The sequence below is a fragment of the Motacilla alba genome, chromosome 5 (genome assembly GCF_015832195.1).
Source record: "Motacilla alba alba isolate MOTALB_02 chromosome 5, Motacilla_alba_V1.0_pri, whole genome shotgun sequence".
In the NCBI taxonomy this organism is placed as follows: domain Eukaryota; kingdom Metazoa; phylum Chordata; class Aves; order Passeriformes; family Motacillidae; genus Motacilla; species Motacilla alba.
This window is the reverse complement of record NC_052020.1, coordinates 59,675,375-59,692,690: the sequence shown is the minus strand read 5'-3', so window position 1 is coordinate 59,692,690 and position 17,316 is coordinate 59,675,375. Positions and strand designations below refer to the sequence as shown.

Here is a 17,316-nt window from a genome sequence, read left to right as displayed (position 1 = left end):
CTATTAATAAATATTTTATACCCTTTAAAAGTTTTAAACCTACTTGTCTCCTAGTCCTACCTCACAAGAGGAAGTAAATGAGTGCATTCTAGTAAGTACACTGATAATTAACCAACACTAAATTAACCAACACTAAATTAGCCAACACTAAACCCACCACACTCATTAGGACACCAACCAAAAACATCTCCAATTAACAAACCAAAACCACTACAGTCACTCAGCATCCAAAGCAAGGAAATCTTTTATTTTCCTTTCTTTCCTATCCCTGAATCCTGGCCGCAACAGCATTCCTCTTTTTGAAGATGAGCACAAGAAACCAAACCCAAGCTCCCACTTCTAAGCATCAAATTTTTATTTATTTCAGTGTTTCAATGCATTTCCCCCCCTATTTTCAAAACAACTCCCTTTTAATTGATCCTACAACCGAAGGCACAATGACATGAACCTTCCACCTGCACTTCCACCTGTCCAAATGCTTTTTAGTCAGATTAATCCCTGAGCTGAGGCACTTTCCTTGGGTGTCTTGATGGTCCTCTGTTCTTCAGGAGAAGTGAGACAGGTCAGGATAAATCACAACCAGCACCCGGGACAGGAATTGCTTCAGCTGCTCCACGTGCTGGGCAATCCTGAGCTATCCAAAAACCCTGTATGGATAACTCTGCCAAAACCCTGCTCTGAGAAGGCAGGAAAGGCTGTGAAAGTCAATGGTTTGGGAAAAAAAAAAAACCAAAACAATTTCTACAATTATCTCTTCTCCTTTCTTCTTTTTTTTCTTTTTCTTTCTTTTTTTTTTTCCCCAGGAAAAGTTCATTATGCTACTAAAAAAGCAGATTAATCATGTACCACATTTTTGAGAGAGGCAGTGAAGACACTTTTCCATCACTGACATTTATTTGCTGATGAAAGAAAAGAAAAGGGAGGAATGGGAAGAAGAAGAAAAAACGGGGAAGGGAAATGAAATGGGGAAAGGGGAAAAAATGGAGAAAGGAATAAAAGGGGGAAGGGGAAAAAAGGGGGAGGAAAAGGGGGAGGAAAAGGGGGGGGAAAAGGGGGGGGAAAAGGGGGAGGAAAAGGGGGAGGAAAAGGGGGAGAAAAAGGGGGAGAAAAAGGGGGGGAGGGTGGGAAAAGGGAAGTAAAAAAAGGGGAAGTGAGAAAGAAGGGAAAGTGAGGAAAAAGGAGGAAGAAAAAAGGGGGAAGTGAGAAAAAAGGAGGAAGAAAAAAGGAGGAAGGGAGAAAAAGGGGAAAGTGAGAAAAAAAAGGGGGGAAGAAAAAGGGGGAAGGAAAAAGGGGAAAGGGAAAAAAGCAGGGAAAGTAAAAAAGGGGGAAAGGAAAAAAGCAGGGGAAGGAAAAAGGGGGGAAAGGGAGGGAAAAAGGGGAAAAGAAAAAAAGGGGAAGGATAAAAGGGAAAGGGAAACAGGGGGGAAGGGAGAAAAAGGGGAAAATGAGGAAAAAGGGGGAAGAAAAGAGAGGAAGGAAAAAAGGGACAGGGAAAAGAACCAGGGAAGTAAAAAAGGGGAAAAGAAAAAAAAGCAGGGGAAGGAAAAAAGGGGAGAAAGGGAGAGGAAAAGGGGCAAAGGGAGAAAAAAAGGGGGAAAGTGAGAAAAAAAAAAAAAAGAGGGAAAAGGAGAGAAAAAATGGGGAAAGGGAGAAAAAAAGGGGAAAGGGAATAAAAAAAAGGGGGAAAGGAAAGTAGTATCCTGTACATTCTTTTTTCCAAAGCAGTCACTGCAGGCCTGTGCAAACAGCCAAGAAATGCAACTGCTCAATCAGCATCTCTATTTTTAAAGGCTGGTGTGATTGCACTCCTAATCTCCTGGATTCTCATCCAAAGAGATGGCAAAGGTTTAAATAAAGCAGAATATCCTTCCCTTGATAAGGGGAAAAAAAAATTCAGCAGGAGGATCTGCTTAAATCAGGGTTGATTCAAGGCCTGAGCTGACCCATCCCTGCCAGGCACAAAACCCTCCCTGCCACCCACAACAGGACATGGGAGAGTCCAGCTGCAGCATGGAAATTCTAGATTATAAAGAAGATAAAATTCCAGTGAATAGATGAACATTCCTGGAGTCCCTGAGTGAGCAAAATAAAGGAGATTTCTGAAATACCCAAGCCAGCTTCACTTTCTCTGCATGAAGGAGGTGGTTTTGGGATAAAGTTAATTTCCTTCCTCGTAGTTGGTGCAGCACAATTTGGATTTCGGATGAGGATAATGTTGGTATTTTGGTTGTTTTGGTTGTGCTCCCCCTAAATCAGGGATTTTTCATTGTCTCATGCTCTGCCAACAAGGAGCTGCACAAGAAGGAGGGGAGGAATATGGCCAGACCCAGACTTATTTCTGGATTTTTCCACTACTATTATTATTAAATTATTATTATTATTATTATTATTATTATTATTATTATTATTATTATTATTATTATTATACTATTATTTTAATTATTCAACTGTTCTCCATCTCAGCCCATGGGTTTTACCTTTCCCAGTTCTCCTCCCCATCCCACTGCAGCTGCAGGCTGGGGTTAAAGCTTGACACCAGCAAAGAGGAATTCAGAAACAGTAAAATGAAGGAGGAAATTAGCCAAGCAGCAAACTAAAGCTGCTCAGATTAAAAACAGTAAAAGCACAGAAATACTGTCTGAACAAAGCACAGAATTTTACACAACAACAACTACTTGAAGTGAAGGAAATGGTAAATAACCTGGTCCTACTAGAGCAGGAAAAACCATCCACATTATTTATTATTATCAGTAGAAATATTGTGAAATATTCTGGAAATATTGTGGAGGAATAGCTAGTAGACATCCCTAAACCTTTAAATCTTGAAATCCAACAGCTACAGAGCTTTCTGCTGTTTGAAAGGGTCCAGTTCTCACTAAAGCTGTTCACAAACTGACTCACACAGGTTTTTTTTAATAGAAGTCAAAGCAATAAACAGGAGTTTGGAGAAAATAATGTGGCCTTGCAATTCTGTCACACCTTTTGGGAAAAGCTTCAGGTCTCCCCTCCTAAAACCTGAGCTGGCTTTGTGTCCTCATGCAGAAATTTGGAAATGTAAAGGCTGATTTTACTCAGCTGTGGGCTCACCTCAGGGAAGCTGAGGTTGTCCAGCACAACAGTCCCCAGTTTGTAAAATCCTAGAAGGGTTTCATTTGGAAATGACTTTAAAAATCATCCAGTGTCACCCCTGCCATGGGCAGGGACACCTTCCACTGTCCCAGGCTGCTCCAAGCCCTGTCCAGCCTGGCCTTGGGCACTGCCAGGGATCCAGGGGCAGCCACAGCTGCTCTGGGCACCCTTCAACCTTCACAGGGCACAATTCCCAATTCCCAATCTCCCATCCAGCCCTGCCCTCTGGCACTGGGAGCCATTCCCTGTGTCCTGTCCCTCCAGGCCTTGTCCCCAGTCCCTCTGCAGCTCTCCTGGAGCCCCTTCAGGCTCTGAGCTCTCCCTGGAGCCTTTTCTCCTGCTGGAACAATCCTGCCCACACAGAACCACTCAGCTCCATGAGAACACCACACTCCAAACTCTAAGGAAACATTTTTTCCTTAGACCTCCTTGTACCTCATCCTGGTCCAAGCGCACAAAAGCTCTGTTTCAAGACACTTTTGTCACCTGTCACCCCACGGGTGTCACAGGCTGTCAGAGCTGCACTTACCCTCTCATTATCCCCCAGCATCCATCTCCTGCTCCCAGGAATCATTGAAATTCCCAGTGCAACGCATCCAGTGGCACTGCACCACATCCCCCACTGATTTTGATCAGCAGTTTGACAGAAATTCTGAAGAAAATTGGGTGCAATTTCCAGGCAATGCAGCTACAGACACGTGCAAACCCCCGGCACACACACCTGCTCATCTCTTCTGCTATAAAGATGAGGTTATTAATTTTTTTTTCTTCTTCTGGCTCTTCAAAAAATAAATTTCTTTTAAAAATTTTATTAGATGGCAAATCCCTCTACTCGCTTGTTAAATTAACACCAACTGAGGTCATAAATCCTCATCTAAGCAGGCAGAGAATTCACCTGATGCAAATGCATGTTGAAATACTGACCCCAGAGCAACAATTACTTTGAAACACAAGGAAACAACTCTAATTTATGGTTTTTCTAAGAAGACAACCCACTCATGCACAGATGCAATGCACACCTTAGAAAGATTTCTGACATATTTCTATTTTCCATGCAAGGAGTAATGGCCTGAAAATAGGTATTATGAGATACACCAGGAATAAAATGTGCCTGGCTGCCTTTCCCTGATTAAAATAATAAATAACAAACCCATATTTTCACAGATATACATCCTTGCTTAAACTGAGTATCTTCCAGAGGTATGGTAACATATTTAGAATTATCACTGAGGGGTTGTTTTTAATCTCATGCTACTAGCTCTGTGTAGGATTTACAAATACTCCATTAAAAACAGGGGAGCTGCAAACTGAGTTAGCTTCAGCTACTCCCCAAATTTTGCAGAATGATGCTGATGTTAACAGAGCAAAATGCTGAAAGCTTGAAGAAACTACTAATTGTAATGTCAAATTATCTTTGCAGACCCTCTTCAGTCAGATGATCCATGAGAGAGAAACAGGGAATGATCTTCAAGCCTTAAATGTGCCAGCTTCTTACTGTGAACTCCTGATTTCACAAAATCATTGAATTCCAGAATGGTTCGGGTTGGAAGGGACCTTAAAACCAATCCAGCTCCACCTCCTGCCATGGCAGGGACACCTTCCACTGTCCCAGGCTGCTCCAAACCCTGTCCAACCTGGCCTTGGACATTCCAGGGGTGGGGCAGCCACCTGGGCAACCTCTTCCTCAGTTCCAGGGCCTCCCCATCCTCACAGTGAGGAATTTCTTCCCAATATTTCATCTAAACCTCCCCTTTGTGTCAGTTTAAAGTCACAACCCTTTATCCCATCACCCTGATTCCAAGAGACAGAGCTATGGGATGTTCCCTGAAAAGAAACCCCCTCAACTCTGACTCTTCCCTGCAAAGCCATGTGGATCCATCCACTCCTGGATTTTGGTCCCAGAACTGGGGAATGATGCTCTAAACCATTCCCCAGCTGCTCACACCCCTGGATTCCCTCAAAGGGAGGGCAGCACTCACAGCCTCTTTGAGGAAGTAATATCACTTTATGGAGGAAATTCAGGGCTGGCTCGGGCTCAGTTTGCTGAAGTGGAGGGAGCAATGAGAATGGAGCTGTGCTGAGAGATGAGGAAACGGGAGGGAGGCTGCTTCCCAAAGCTCAGCTGCAGAAATGGGTGGGCTTCAAAGAGCAACTCAAGACACAAGTCATGTTCTGCCACTGCTGGCCTCTGCTGCTCTCAGAAAACTGCTGTGAAAATTGCTGCTCCACGACACACACAGACTCAATCCTGCTCCAGAGGACAGACGGAAACTCCAGGATGCAAACAAAGGAAGCCCAACTGGGATTCACACTCCATCCTGCTGAAGAAAACCAGGGTTTGGCATGATCAGAGGAACTGAAGCTGCTTTGTTGGTTGATCACAGGATGCTGGGCCAGTCCTGGGAGATGCAGCTGCTCCAGACTCTGCTCCAGCACTGCTTTCCAAAGGGCAGGAAGGCTTTGCCCTGCTCCAGCACCTCCCAACTCACACCACCCACTCCCACCTTCCAGATGAAACCCCAAACTCTTTTTTCTGAAACTTCTCTCTGGGCCACCCACTGCCCTCTAGACAGTGGCACCTGTCCAATAACATGCTGAGAAAACTTTGCAAGCTCTGGCTTTTCCTCATCTGTAGCCTCCCAGATCCTATTCTTTCACCCTCTAAAGCCTTTGGCAAAACTCCATATGACTTCAATGGAAGCAGAATGAGGTTGCTGATGGATAAATGCACTTCTTCCATCAAATCCCCAAAAGAGATATAGAGTTGGTAACCATGTTGGCCTTTTATTTTTCTTTTATTTTTCACTTTCTTACACCAACTGGAGTGATCCAGCTTACAGCTGGGATGGTGTGGGCAGGGAAAGGGCAGAAACAAGGGATGGAGGAAGGTTGGGAATGGGGACAGCCCTGGGGATACACCCAAATCCTGAGCAGGCTGCTACAGCTCCTGCCGAGCAGGCAGCCATGTGTTAGGTAATAAATATAAACAAAACAAGCTGCTCCAAAAGCACTTCATGCCCTAAATGTCACCTTTTACCTCTTGGCCTGAACTTTTCTTGCAAGACAGGCTCAAGTTGAAACCTGTAAGCCAATATTTACCAGCTGGGTGCTTAATTCAGAATTAAAACCTGCACCAAAGGATGAAAACCAAGCATTTAATATGTATTTAACGCAATGCAAGCATTTAAATGGAATATAAAGCTATCAAATACCTGAAGAGCTAAAATTATAGAAAAGATTTTACAGGAAAATCTTCATTTGAGATTCCAGCAGCACACATTAATGCAGTGAAAGGCTTCTGAGAGGCTCTGCCCGGGCTTGCATAGCAATGGAAATGCACCAAAATAGCTATTCCAAAGTAATTATCCTAATGATAATCCACAATTAAAATGCTTTCTAATGGGACTTGCAATAAAAATGTAATTGGTGATTAGGCCAAGATGCTGGTGCCTGTGCAGACAGCAATTTTTGGGCTGTGAAGAGCAGCACAGACAAATGTGATTTTGGAATCCAAACAGGAGATTCAGACAGAGGCAGAGCTGAGTGTCTCAGCTTCAGGCTGAGAGCAGCCCAGAAGTGACACAGCACTGCAGCTGCTCTGGAAAAGCACAGGAGAGGCACTCCACTCATTCCCCAAGCACAGGAGATGGTGAAATTTAATCCAGCCTAAAGATTTAAACCCTGCCTAAGGCAGGTGAAAGGTCTGACCTTCACCTGGGTCAGGTAAAACAACAGGAGCTTTGAAAAGGAGGTTGGGAACATGGATAAGAACATTCCTGGATGGGCAGAGGAGGCCACCAAGGTGATCAGAGGGATGGAGCAGCTCTCCTGTGAGCAAAGGCTGGGAGAGCTGGGATTGTTCAGCCTGGAGAAGAGAAGGCCCTGGGGTGACATAAATGTGACATTGAAGGGAACTTTAGGAGAGCTGGAGAGGGACTGGGGACAAGGGATGGAGGAACAGGACCCAGGGAATGGCTGCCAGTGCCAGAGGGCAGGGATGGATGGGAGATTGGGAGGAATTTTCTGTGAGGATGGGGAGGCCCTGAGTTTTTCCAAAGCAGCTGTGGCTGCCCCTGGATCCCTGGCAGTGTCCAAGGCCAGGCTGGACAGGGTTTGGAGCAACCTAGGATGGTGCAAGGTGTCCCTGCCAAAGGAATGAGATGAGTTTTAAGCTCCCTTCCAAACCAAACCATTCCCTGATTCTAAATTATACTCAGATGTTGGAGTCCTGGATGCTGAGAATTCCAGGCTTTCTGTGCTGACAGGCTCTGACCCACAAGAGAACACTGCAGTGACCTGAGGCTGTGGAGAAGGCTTCCAAAATTAATTGATAGCACTAAAATGAAGAGTGTGCAGTTTGAATAGAAGTGTGTAATATCTCAAGGTGAAAAACTTAAAGAGTTTAAAGTTTTAGAATATAATAATATATATAAAACAAGACAGAAGTTTTAAGACAGAAGCTAGTCTTTCTTTACCTTCTTCTTCCTGGGTTTGGGTGGTAGAACCAACACCCAAAATGTGGAACAACATCTCTCCCTCCCATTCACCCACAAATTCAACAAAACCACTGATCAACTTCCATGCAAAAAATACATTCCCAGTAACAATATGTGAGTGTGTACAGTACAAAGACACCCCAAAGAGATTTATTTACAAGCCAACACTCTGCCTTATCACAAACCAAGGCATTCCAGGATTCTGATGGCAAATAAAACCCCCTCCAATTAAGTACATTCTGCCATAATACCTTGCTTTCTATTAGGCAGAAATACAGATTATAAAGCCTTCTCCCTTAAAGAACCATCCCTGTGGTACCATCACAGCTCAGAGCTGCTGCTGGGGCAGCTGAATCTCTATTCCAGCCTGGAGGAGGGACTGTCTCTTTCCAGACAAGCTCCCAGGGAATATCAGTGCTGACAGGAGCAGCTTGTTGCACCAGCTGCTGTGCCACATTTAGATAATAAATGTGTTTAACTACACAGAGAAGAAACAAAATTATGGCACATCCACCACAGACCTGCTCACCCAAGCATCCAGAAGATGCATCTTTTCCATTTACCTACTCACAGGGCACCCTGCAACCACAGCATCCAGCCAGGCTAATGAGGAGGTTGAGCTCCAGTCCTTAATGAAATTAGCACGGATAATTTGGAATTTCCCTGGACAAGGGGTCTCTTTTCTGCTCTGTAACCAGCAGGATCTGCCTAATGATGCAGCAGCATCCTGGGAGCTGCACCAGCTTCTTCTCAAGGTGGTAACCTGAGGACAGAATCTGTCAAATGAGCTCTGGTGGGGTCCAGCTGCAGGTTTTCCACTAAAAAATGTGCATTTAAAAGGCAAAAAAACCCCACTGACATCTTCTCTCCTCAGTTTTGATTTAAAAGAGTGAATGGTCAAAAAATACTTTTCCTCATTAATTTTCTTTTTCAAAAGGCACCACTGCGTCCCTAATGGAAAAGCATGTAAAAAACCACCCCAAAAACCAAACAGCACACAAATATCATGGATGAAGGTGTTAACAGAAAGTGCCAGTATGGCTTGTGAGAGCTTGGCAGACATTCCTTCTGAAATCTCTCCCTGCAACATATGGGATGTTCCTCACTGATAAGTTTTAAGTTGTTATTTGAAAAAAAAAAGAAAAAAGAAAACAAAAAATAAAGATACTTCAATCTAAAATTATGCTTTAATTTGCAAATTTTGTGTAGAATGCACAATTTATGCCAATAATTAGCATTTTAAAAGGCTATGCAATGCTGTCTGGTATTTCTTGAGGACATGAGTGAGATTTACTGAAGCACATGAAGTCTTGTGTCCCTTTCTGAGAAAGTATTTCATATGCTGGGCTGCCAATTAGAGCAGGACTGATGGAATGAACATCTCTGCACTGTGACCTGAGCTGAAGTTAATCCACCCACACAACCCCTGTATCTATGGAAAATGGAGGAGGGAGAAAGATAAAGCAGAAAAATTTAATGATGCCAAGGCTGAAGTTTTATTTCTGGTCACTGTTAAAACAGCAGCTTATACTGAGGCTATCTGCATTCCCAGTGTAATTCCATCCCACAAAAATTGATGTTTTTACATTTATTTTGGTGACTGACTTTGAGCCGAGGGCTGTGGATCCTTTTTCTCTCTGCTTTGGATTGCTGGCTCTTAAACCAGGTGAATAACAGAGCAGTGAAGTGGCAGGAAAGGGGTGGGGAGCTGCAGGTTGGTGCTTTGAGGTGACAAATGACACACAAGTGACATCAAAAGGTTTACCCTAGCAGCCCAGAGGAGGCTGGAGTGGCACAAAGAGCTGTGGGTACACAAGAGGCTGATGACAGGATGGCACAGAGCACACCAGCACTGACCTAGAGTGACAAAGGGAGGGTGACAAAGCTCCCACCACAAAATCCCAGCAATCCCAGCTCTTCCCACAGGAGCCAGTGGGTTTGTCAGTGCTGAGGGAACCTGGAGCGATTTGGAATACACCTACTGAACCATCCAGATCTGTAATTAACACCTTTTTAGCTTCCTCTTCTAGCTAATGAGGGATTCCTCAGTGCCACCTTGTCCCCTACACTGCTGCCATCAGGACCTGGTAATTTTTCTAGGATTCAAAACCATCTTTCCAGGTGCATAAAATTACAGATTGCTATGGTTGGAAAGGACTTAGAGATCATGAATTCCAACCCCTGGCATGAACGATGATGCCACCCACTAAACCAGGGCACCAACCTGGCATTCAACACTGCCAGGAATGGAGCAGCCACAGCTCTGGGAAACATCACTCCCAAGAGCCATTTGCAAACCAAGAGACAGTGAAGAGATTTCACAGCATTTTTGGTCACATTTTGCTTTTCAGCCAGGCTCTGTGCACAGAACTTCATGAGCAGCCTCACAGCTAGAGCTTCATTCATGGAGGGCTTCTGTCCTGCTAGGAATGACAACATTCCTGTGTCTCCCCAGTCCCCCTCTTTCACAGGATGCAATTTGCTTGCCCACTATCCCAACACCCAGCTCTGAGAGATTCCACTCCAAAATTAACTTTCCCATACCACTCAATGAAAAATGTTCTGCTCAGTTCCTTCCCAGCTGTTGCACACTGAATTCACCCAGGTACCACTGAGGAACAACATTCCCCAGATGAGAAACCTCTCCCTGCTCAGCAAAGCCACCAACCACAGCAGCCAGGATTTCCCACAGAATCCTTCAGGCTGGAAAAGACCTTCAAGGTCTGTCCCCAGCCCAGAGCACTGCATGCCACCTCCTTGGACATCTCCAGGGATGGGGACTCCAAACCTCCCTGTGTGGCATTCACATTCTCTGAAAAATTCCCTTTGCCCAGGATTTTTCTCCTGAGAAGCCTCAGAGAAAAGGAAAACAATAATTATCTGATTTGCTTCTCCTGTGTTGTGCTCATGTGGAATGTGTTTGGGGATTGTTTACCCACAGGTGATTGTTCCATTGGGTTCTGCTGTGAGTTGTTTTGACTCAGTGGCCAACTGGAGCCAAGCTGTGTCTGGAAAGAGTCACGAGTTTTCATTATTATCTTTTAGCATTCAGTCAGTATCCTTTCTGTATTCTTTAGTATAGGTTAGTATAGTATTCTTTAATATAATATAGCATTATACAGTAATAAATGAGCCTTCTGAGAACATGGAGTCAGATTCATCATTCCTGCCTTCGTTGGGACATTCCCAGCAAATACAATACTCCCTGGGCAGCCCCTTCCAATGCTTAACAACCAGTTCATGGAGAAATTCCTGCTGATGTCCAAACTGAACCTCCCCTGCTGCAACTTGAGGCTACATCCTCCTCACCATTTCCCCAAAAGTCACAAGTGCCGGTGATAAAATCAGAATAAACCTTTGCTCTTCTGGCTCACAGCTCTCCCTAAACCCATACATCCCAATTAATAAAAACCAGTGTACCCATGACACAAAGATTAATGACTCAGGAGAAGAGGAGGAGAAGGAAAACGGGGAAAGATTCAGCCCAATCCAAAGGCTCTGCTGTCACTCACGTTAAGGCTGCTTCAAACATTCCAAGGCACTCACATGGCTGTGTTTTTGATGATCCTTCCTTGGTCCATTTTCTGGCCAATGCCATGCACAACAAACACAATGTGGCTAGTCTGGGGTGGCTTGTCCTCTAACGTGGCTTCTTCTACATAGCCTCTGTGTAGCCTTGTCCCACTGCTGGAAGCTGCAGAAAGAACATTATCCCACATCAGCGACATTCTGCCAGGTGCAGCGCCCTCCTCTGCTGACAGAAGCTTGGCTTTTCTCAGGCCAACACGTTGAAAACCAGATTATATAATAGAGAATCATAAAATTAAAGGATTAGCATCTATTTTTAAATATGTGTGTACAGTACAAAGACATCCCAAAGAGATTTATTTTAAAGCTAACACTCTGCCTTATCACCAACCAAGGAATTCCAGGATTCTGCACCTGATGGCAAAAAAACCCCCTCCAATTAAGCACATTCTGCCATAATAAAAGTGCCTATATTTTTAAATATAGGCCCTTTTAAAGCCCTGAAAGATTTGAGCAGCCAGGTGGTATCAATAGCCATTTCCACTGCAAAGGGGAATTAATTTCAGGCATGTTTTGGAGAACAACTCTTCAGGAAACAGTTTTGTAACAGTCCACTCACTTTTACAGCACAAACCCCTTCTCCTGGGTGTCTCAATCAATGAAATTCCTGCTGTCTCCACCTTACTTCCACAGCATGGAAGGATCATGGGAATGACCTGGCCACATAAGTGATGAAGTGTTGTCACTTAACCCACCTCAATTAAAAGAGCTGGTTGAAAACATTTAAAATTAATCATTTTTATAGGGCAAACTTGCTTTATTTTGAACTGATCCAACCTGAAATTCCCCCCTTGTTCTTCAGCTCAGTGACCAAACCCAAACCCCATTCCCCAGGGTAAATGTGGGCATTTTCTCCCTGCTGTGCTGACAAACCCACGGGCACAGTGTGCCTCCATCCCCCTCTAGTGACACTCAGGGGGCCACACCAGGCACCAGTGCTGGCCTCATAAACTGGAACTAACAGCTAATTTAGGTTTTAAAGAGGAGGAAAACACCCCAAACCCACTGAGGGCACTTTTTACCCAAGACAAGTTTTGTTTACCAAGTGAGCTTCTCTTTGATATTTCTCCCCCATAAATTGTTTGGGACAGATCTCATTATTTATTACACATGATCCCAGAGGTGTTCTGGATAAATTACTTCATTTCTTCTGGAACTGTCGCACTGAATGATATTGGTTTTTTTTAGGAAGCATTAATTAAGTGTTCACCCAGGAGTCCTGAGGGTAAGAGGGCATTAATTACAGGGCAGACCTGTGACCTGACCTTTTCTCTTCAAGGAACAAACCAGATGTACAGGTTCTTGTTCTGGTGTCCTGCACAGGACAAATTCCCATTTTCTAGGCTGGCAATAATCTGCTTTTTTCCTTGAGAGACCCTTCTCCCTTCTCTTCCAACCATCACAGCTTTGCTGCCTGCTGGGAGTGTGAGTGAGCCTGAATTTCTACTGGAAGTAATTTCTATCTAAATGCCCTTTCCTGTCAGTTCATACTTCTGTTTCATGAACAGAATAAAAAAAAAAAAAGCTGGATGGAGGTGGGGAGAGAGAAGGTATGGTCATGTATTTAAGGAATGCATCATAATATCTAAGTACCCAGCAGTAAAATTAAGGTTGCAAAAGGAACTGTAATACTTGTATTATTAAAGGAATAATTCTAATTTCACAGTAGCTTCTGGACTCTGCCACTGTAATATTTTCATGCATTTATTATGTAGTGCTAACTGCTGCATCCAAACCCATCAAAAGATGGAATAAAATGAAATATAAAAAATTAAATATGTAATGTAAATAAAATTTAAAAATATTCACATGCAAATGGAATAAAATTTTAAAATATTCACATCTAGTTACAATTATTTACACAAACTAAGGACTCTGAATACTCATAAAGTAAAAAATGCAATGGCCAAAGTGGGTTACTCACATTAAAACCTGAAATATCCTTTTGGAGTTAAAGCAACAAACTTCAAATGCTGGCATTTCCAATATTCTTTACAAAGTCTGGGAAAGATTTACCTTTGGAAAAACCCAACTTTTGTGTGACAGTCCTTGCAATTTTGGATGTTGTGGCGTCACTGTACAGATACACTTCATCCACACTGTGCCAGTCCACATGGTTACGGCTCAGCTTTAGGCTGTGAATAGCTGCAGCAAAAAGGAATAAATAAATTGAATTTAGGTGGGGAAGAGGGGAAAAAAACCCAAAAAAAACCCAAAGACAGAGAGAGAGGGAAGGGTGATTTACACACAGGTTAAAATCTAGAGCTCCATTATGCCTAAATTTGTGTTATTTCTTACCTTGAGGAATTTTTACAGCTGGGTTTAACCTGAGCAGGACAAGCAGCAGTTTGAAGACCACCTGTGAGGACACTTCACAAAATTCCCTTCCCACCCTCATTGTGGTGGTGGGAAGTACCCAAAATATTCCCTTAAACGGGGCAGGGTAGTGGATCCTGAAACACTAGAGGTGGGTGTGATGAGCAGGTGGCTGCCCCAGGTATTTTCATCACTAAAAAGTGGAATTTCAGCCCTCTCTTCCATGAGAGCTGCTCTTCTCTAACACAGAGGCTCCCTTGCATTGCTCCCCTTTCAGAAATATCTCAGAGCTGGAAATGCAGCTCAATGAGCCTCTGAATGGGCAATTTCTGGCACACAACAGAATTTAGCTCTTTGAAAAGCCACTAAGAGCTCTGGTGGTTGGGTTTTTTTCTGTGCACTGATTGTGTTTTTCCAGATTTGGAACCGATTGAGCTCTGAGCCTGACCTCATGACACACAGCCTGACTGTCAGGATTAAACAACAGGCACGTTGTGATGCAAATCAAAATCATCTCAGGCGTGGAGCTTGCAGGAGCCAAGCAGCGCCACAGCTGAGTTACAATAATTTGGATTTCACCAAAATTCATTGCTGAGGTCTTGCTGAACATGGGGTGCACAGAGCTGACAACAGTAATAGCCCTGTGACCAAAGAAATGGTGATTTATCTGTCACTGCTCTTGCTGGGAAGTCCAAAGTCATGGAAAACACCCAGAGGGGCTGTTTTTTCCAAAGCAAGCAGAGCTCTAACCTGTCTCCTCCTTGAATCACCCAAATGATTTTTTATACTCTTCTAAAAACATTCTGAGAAAGCCTGAGCCATCACAAGTTCCAATTTTAACTCTGCTACACAAACCAGCCAGGCTCAGCCAGATGTTGTGACCTTTCCCCAGCAAAATTTTTTTGTTTCTTTGCCAAAGCAGACAGACTTGACACAGACTGATGAAAAACTGAATGAAATCTGTAAGGAACACGAGGATTAAGAGAGGATTAGCCCTTGTGTTCTGGTAAACAATTGATTCACCAAAAGAACTGGAATTACATCGTTGTTTTCCACCAGCAGAGCAGGAAAAAGAAAAAAAATAAGCCTGACTTTGAAGAGCAGAGATGGTCTGGCCAAGAGGTGCTCAAGAATTGTTCCACCTGCATTCTGCAAAATCCCTCTGAGATGATCCTGGGGAGGCTGGCAGAGGAGGGGTGGAAGTTTGATGCCTTTGGAGGGTGTTGTGTTCAACATCCAAAAAAAAGAAGAGGAAGAGATGTGGTTGAATCTCTGGAAAACCAGCAGTTTGTGGTGGAGTGATCCTCAAATTCCTTCTGGAATCAAATCCAGCCTCTCTATTGGGAGGAACATAAAGGAACCAGTAGCTTTGCCCTACCCTGCATCAATTATTCCCACTTGGGAAGAACAAATCCCTCACTTTTATGCTGTTCATGGAAGTGGAAGGAACATCAACGTCAACAACATGATGTGGAAGCACCAAAGTGTTTCAAATGAAGTTCAGCAGGGCCAAGTGTGAGGCTCTGCACCTGGGTCAGGGCAATCCCAAGCACAAATTCAGGCTGGAGGGAGAATGGACTGAGAGCAGCCCCAAGAAGGAGGATTTGGGGGTGCTGATGGATGAGAAGATCAACAGGAGCCATCCATGTGTGTCTGCAGGCCAAATGTGTCCTGGGCTGCATCCAGAGAAATGTCACCAGCAGAGAGCTGGGGGTGCTCAGTCTGGAGAAGAAAAGGATCCAGGGAGAGCTCAGAGCTGTTGGAACCCTGGGAATCGCTGAGAATTCCAGACTTTCTGTGCTGCCAGGCTCTGACCCCCAAGAGAACACTGCATTGACCTGAGGCCATGGAGAAGCTTCCAGAATGGAATGACAGAACTGGGATTGGGGGTGTGGAGTGTGAATAGAAGTGTGTGATATCACAGAGTTTGGGGTTTAAGAATGGAGTAATGTATACAAAGTAAGATGGAGGTTTTAGGGTGGAGGCTGCTGCTTCTTCACCTCCTTCTCCATGGCTTTGGGTGGTTTTGTGTAATTGGATGAAAAAGTCACGGGTGGTTGGTTATTGGGTTAAAAGTGAAAATAATTGAGGTGTCATTTCTTAATTGGACAGTTTATCCCTAAAAGGCCTTGTAGAGAGAGATGGGGCTCCATTTTTGGTTTGTGAGAGTGAAGTGCTGCAGAGCTCAGGGTTGTGAGACTGGAGCAGAGATAAGAACTAACAAACATCTGAGTCCCAACAAGAAATACCATCTCGTGATGACCCTGAAGATAAAAAGAAGATAAAACTCGACACAGAGCCCCTGGCAGAGCCTGAAGGGGCTTCAGGAGAGCTGCAGAGGGACTGGGGACAAGGCCTAGAGGGACAGGACACAGGGAATGGCTTTTAACTGGAAAATGGTAGATGTAGGTTGGATACTGGGAAGGAATTCTGCCCTGTGAGGGAGGTGAAGCCCTGGCACAGGGTGCCCAGAGCAGCTGGGGCTGCCCCTGGATCCCTGGCAGTGCCCAAGGCCAGGCTGGACAGGGCTTGGAGCAGCCTGGGACAGTGGAAGGTGTCCCTGCCCATGGCAGGGGTGGGAGTGGATGAGCTTTAAGGTCTCTCCAACCCAAACCAGGCTGGGATTCTAGGGAATATTCAGCACCATTTCTCTGCATATTTAGTAGCACTTTCAAAAGAGATCCTTAAAAATTTGGTGTACTATTGACAAAACAGCACCTGAAAGTGGCAGTGACCTTCAGCAGGAGCAAACCTGCTCAAGCTCAGATAAATTTCTCACAGCACTTGGACTATGAACTCTTCCTTTCTACACAGAAACAGAACAAAACAAAAAAAATTTACATGTGTTGGTCCTTGCTTCCCGGTTTTCCTTTAGCCACAAAATATCAGGAGTTTTTTAGGTAAGTGGCAGGATCCAGAAGAGGGATACGGACAAAGCTTTCCAGAAAATCTACCAATTTGCCTGTAAGGTAATACATTTTGCAATTTTAATTGACATATTTACATTCATTTTGATTCTCTCAGTAGGTTTTGCTTACCAACACATTCCCTGCTTTGCTTTGGAGCTTTTTTTGCCTTTTTTTTTACACCAAAAAATCTTTGGCAAGATTCTTGTCTTCACTTTTTAATTTCTATAAACCCTGTGATGCTGTTCATCCTCAAAGCCTGGATGTGATGCCCACAAACCCTTTGCCTCAGGCTGGATGGGGCTTGGAGCAACCTGGACTAGTGGGAGGTGTCCCTGCCCATGGCAGGAGGCTGGAATGAGATGGGCTTGAAGGTCCCTTCCAACCTAAATATTTCTGGGATTTGATTCTGTGATGATTTGACAGTGAAGAGATGATGAAAACCCTTGAGAGTTCAACCAAAAGGAGCTTCTGCTGCTGACAGCCCCAGGGGGTGTTAACAGTGAGACAGGGAACACAAAAATGTGTCTTTGGGGAGGATTTGACAGCAGTCTGAAAAGAAACATCCTAAAAAATAAATAAAATAAAATAGTCAAAGTGTGCTTTGCAGGCACGGGATTTTACAGACTGACACTGCTGGCTGGAAGCTGAGCCTGAGGAAGGGAAAGTGCTGCTCCCTGAGGATGAGGAGAGGACAGGATTGACATGGTCCGTGCAGAAGAACTGTCCTGTAAAGCTCCAGAGGGGATCACAGCGGCAGCTGGGGGTGTCCCAGGTGTCAGGGAGCCACCAGGGGGTGGCACAGCCTGGCTGGAGGAGCCCAGGTGCAGAATTCAGATGAGGCAGCAGGACAGGCACGGGGGAATCTCTTCTTGCTCATC

General features: G+C 44.3%; 1 protein-coding gene across 1 annotated transcript in view; it reads right to left on the bottom strand.

Moving 5' to 3' along the window:
* DDHD1 (DDHD domain containing 1) overlaps positions 1–17,316 on the bottom strand; it is a 64,977-nt gene that overhangs the window by 25,961 nt on the left and 21,700 nt on the right. The window contains 2 exon segments of the mRNA XM_038138074.1: positions 11,172–11,319; positions 13,230–13,358. Coding sequence (XP_037994002.1) covers positions 11,172–11,319; positions 13,230–13,358 — 277 coding nt within the window.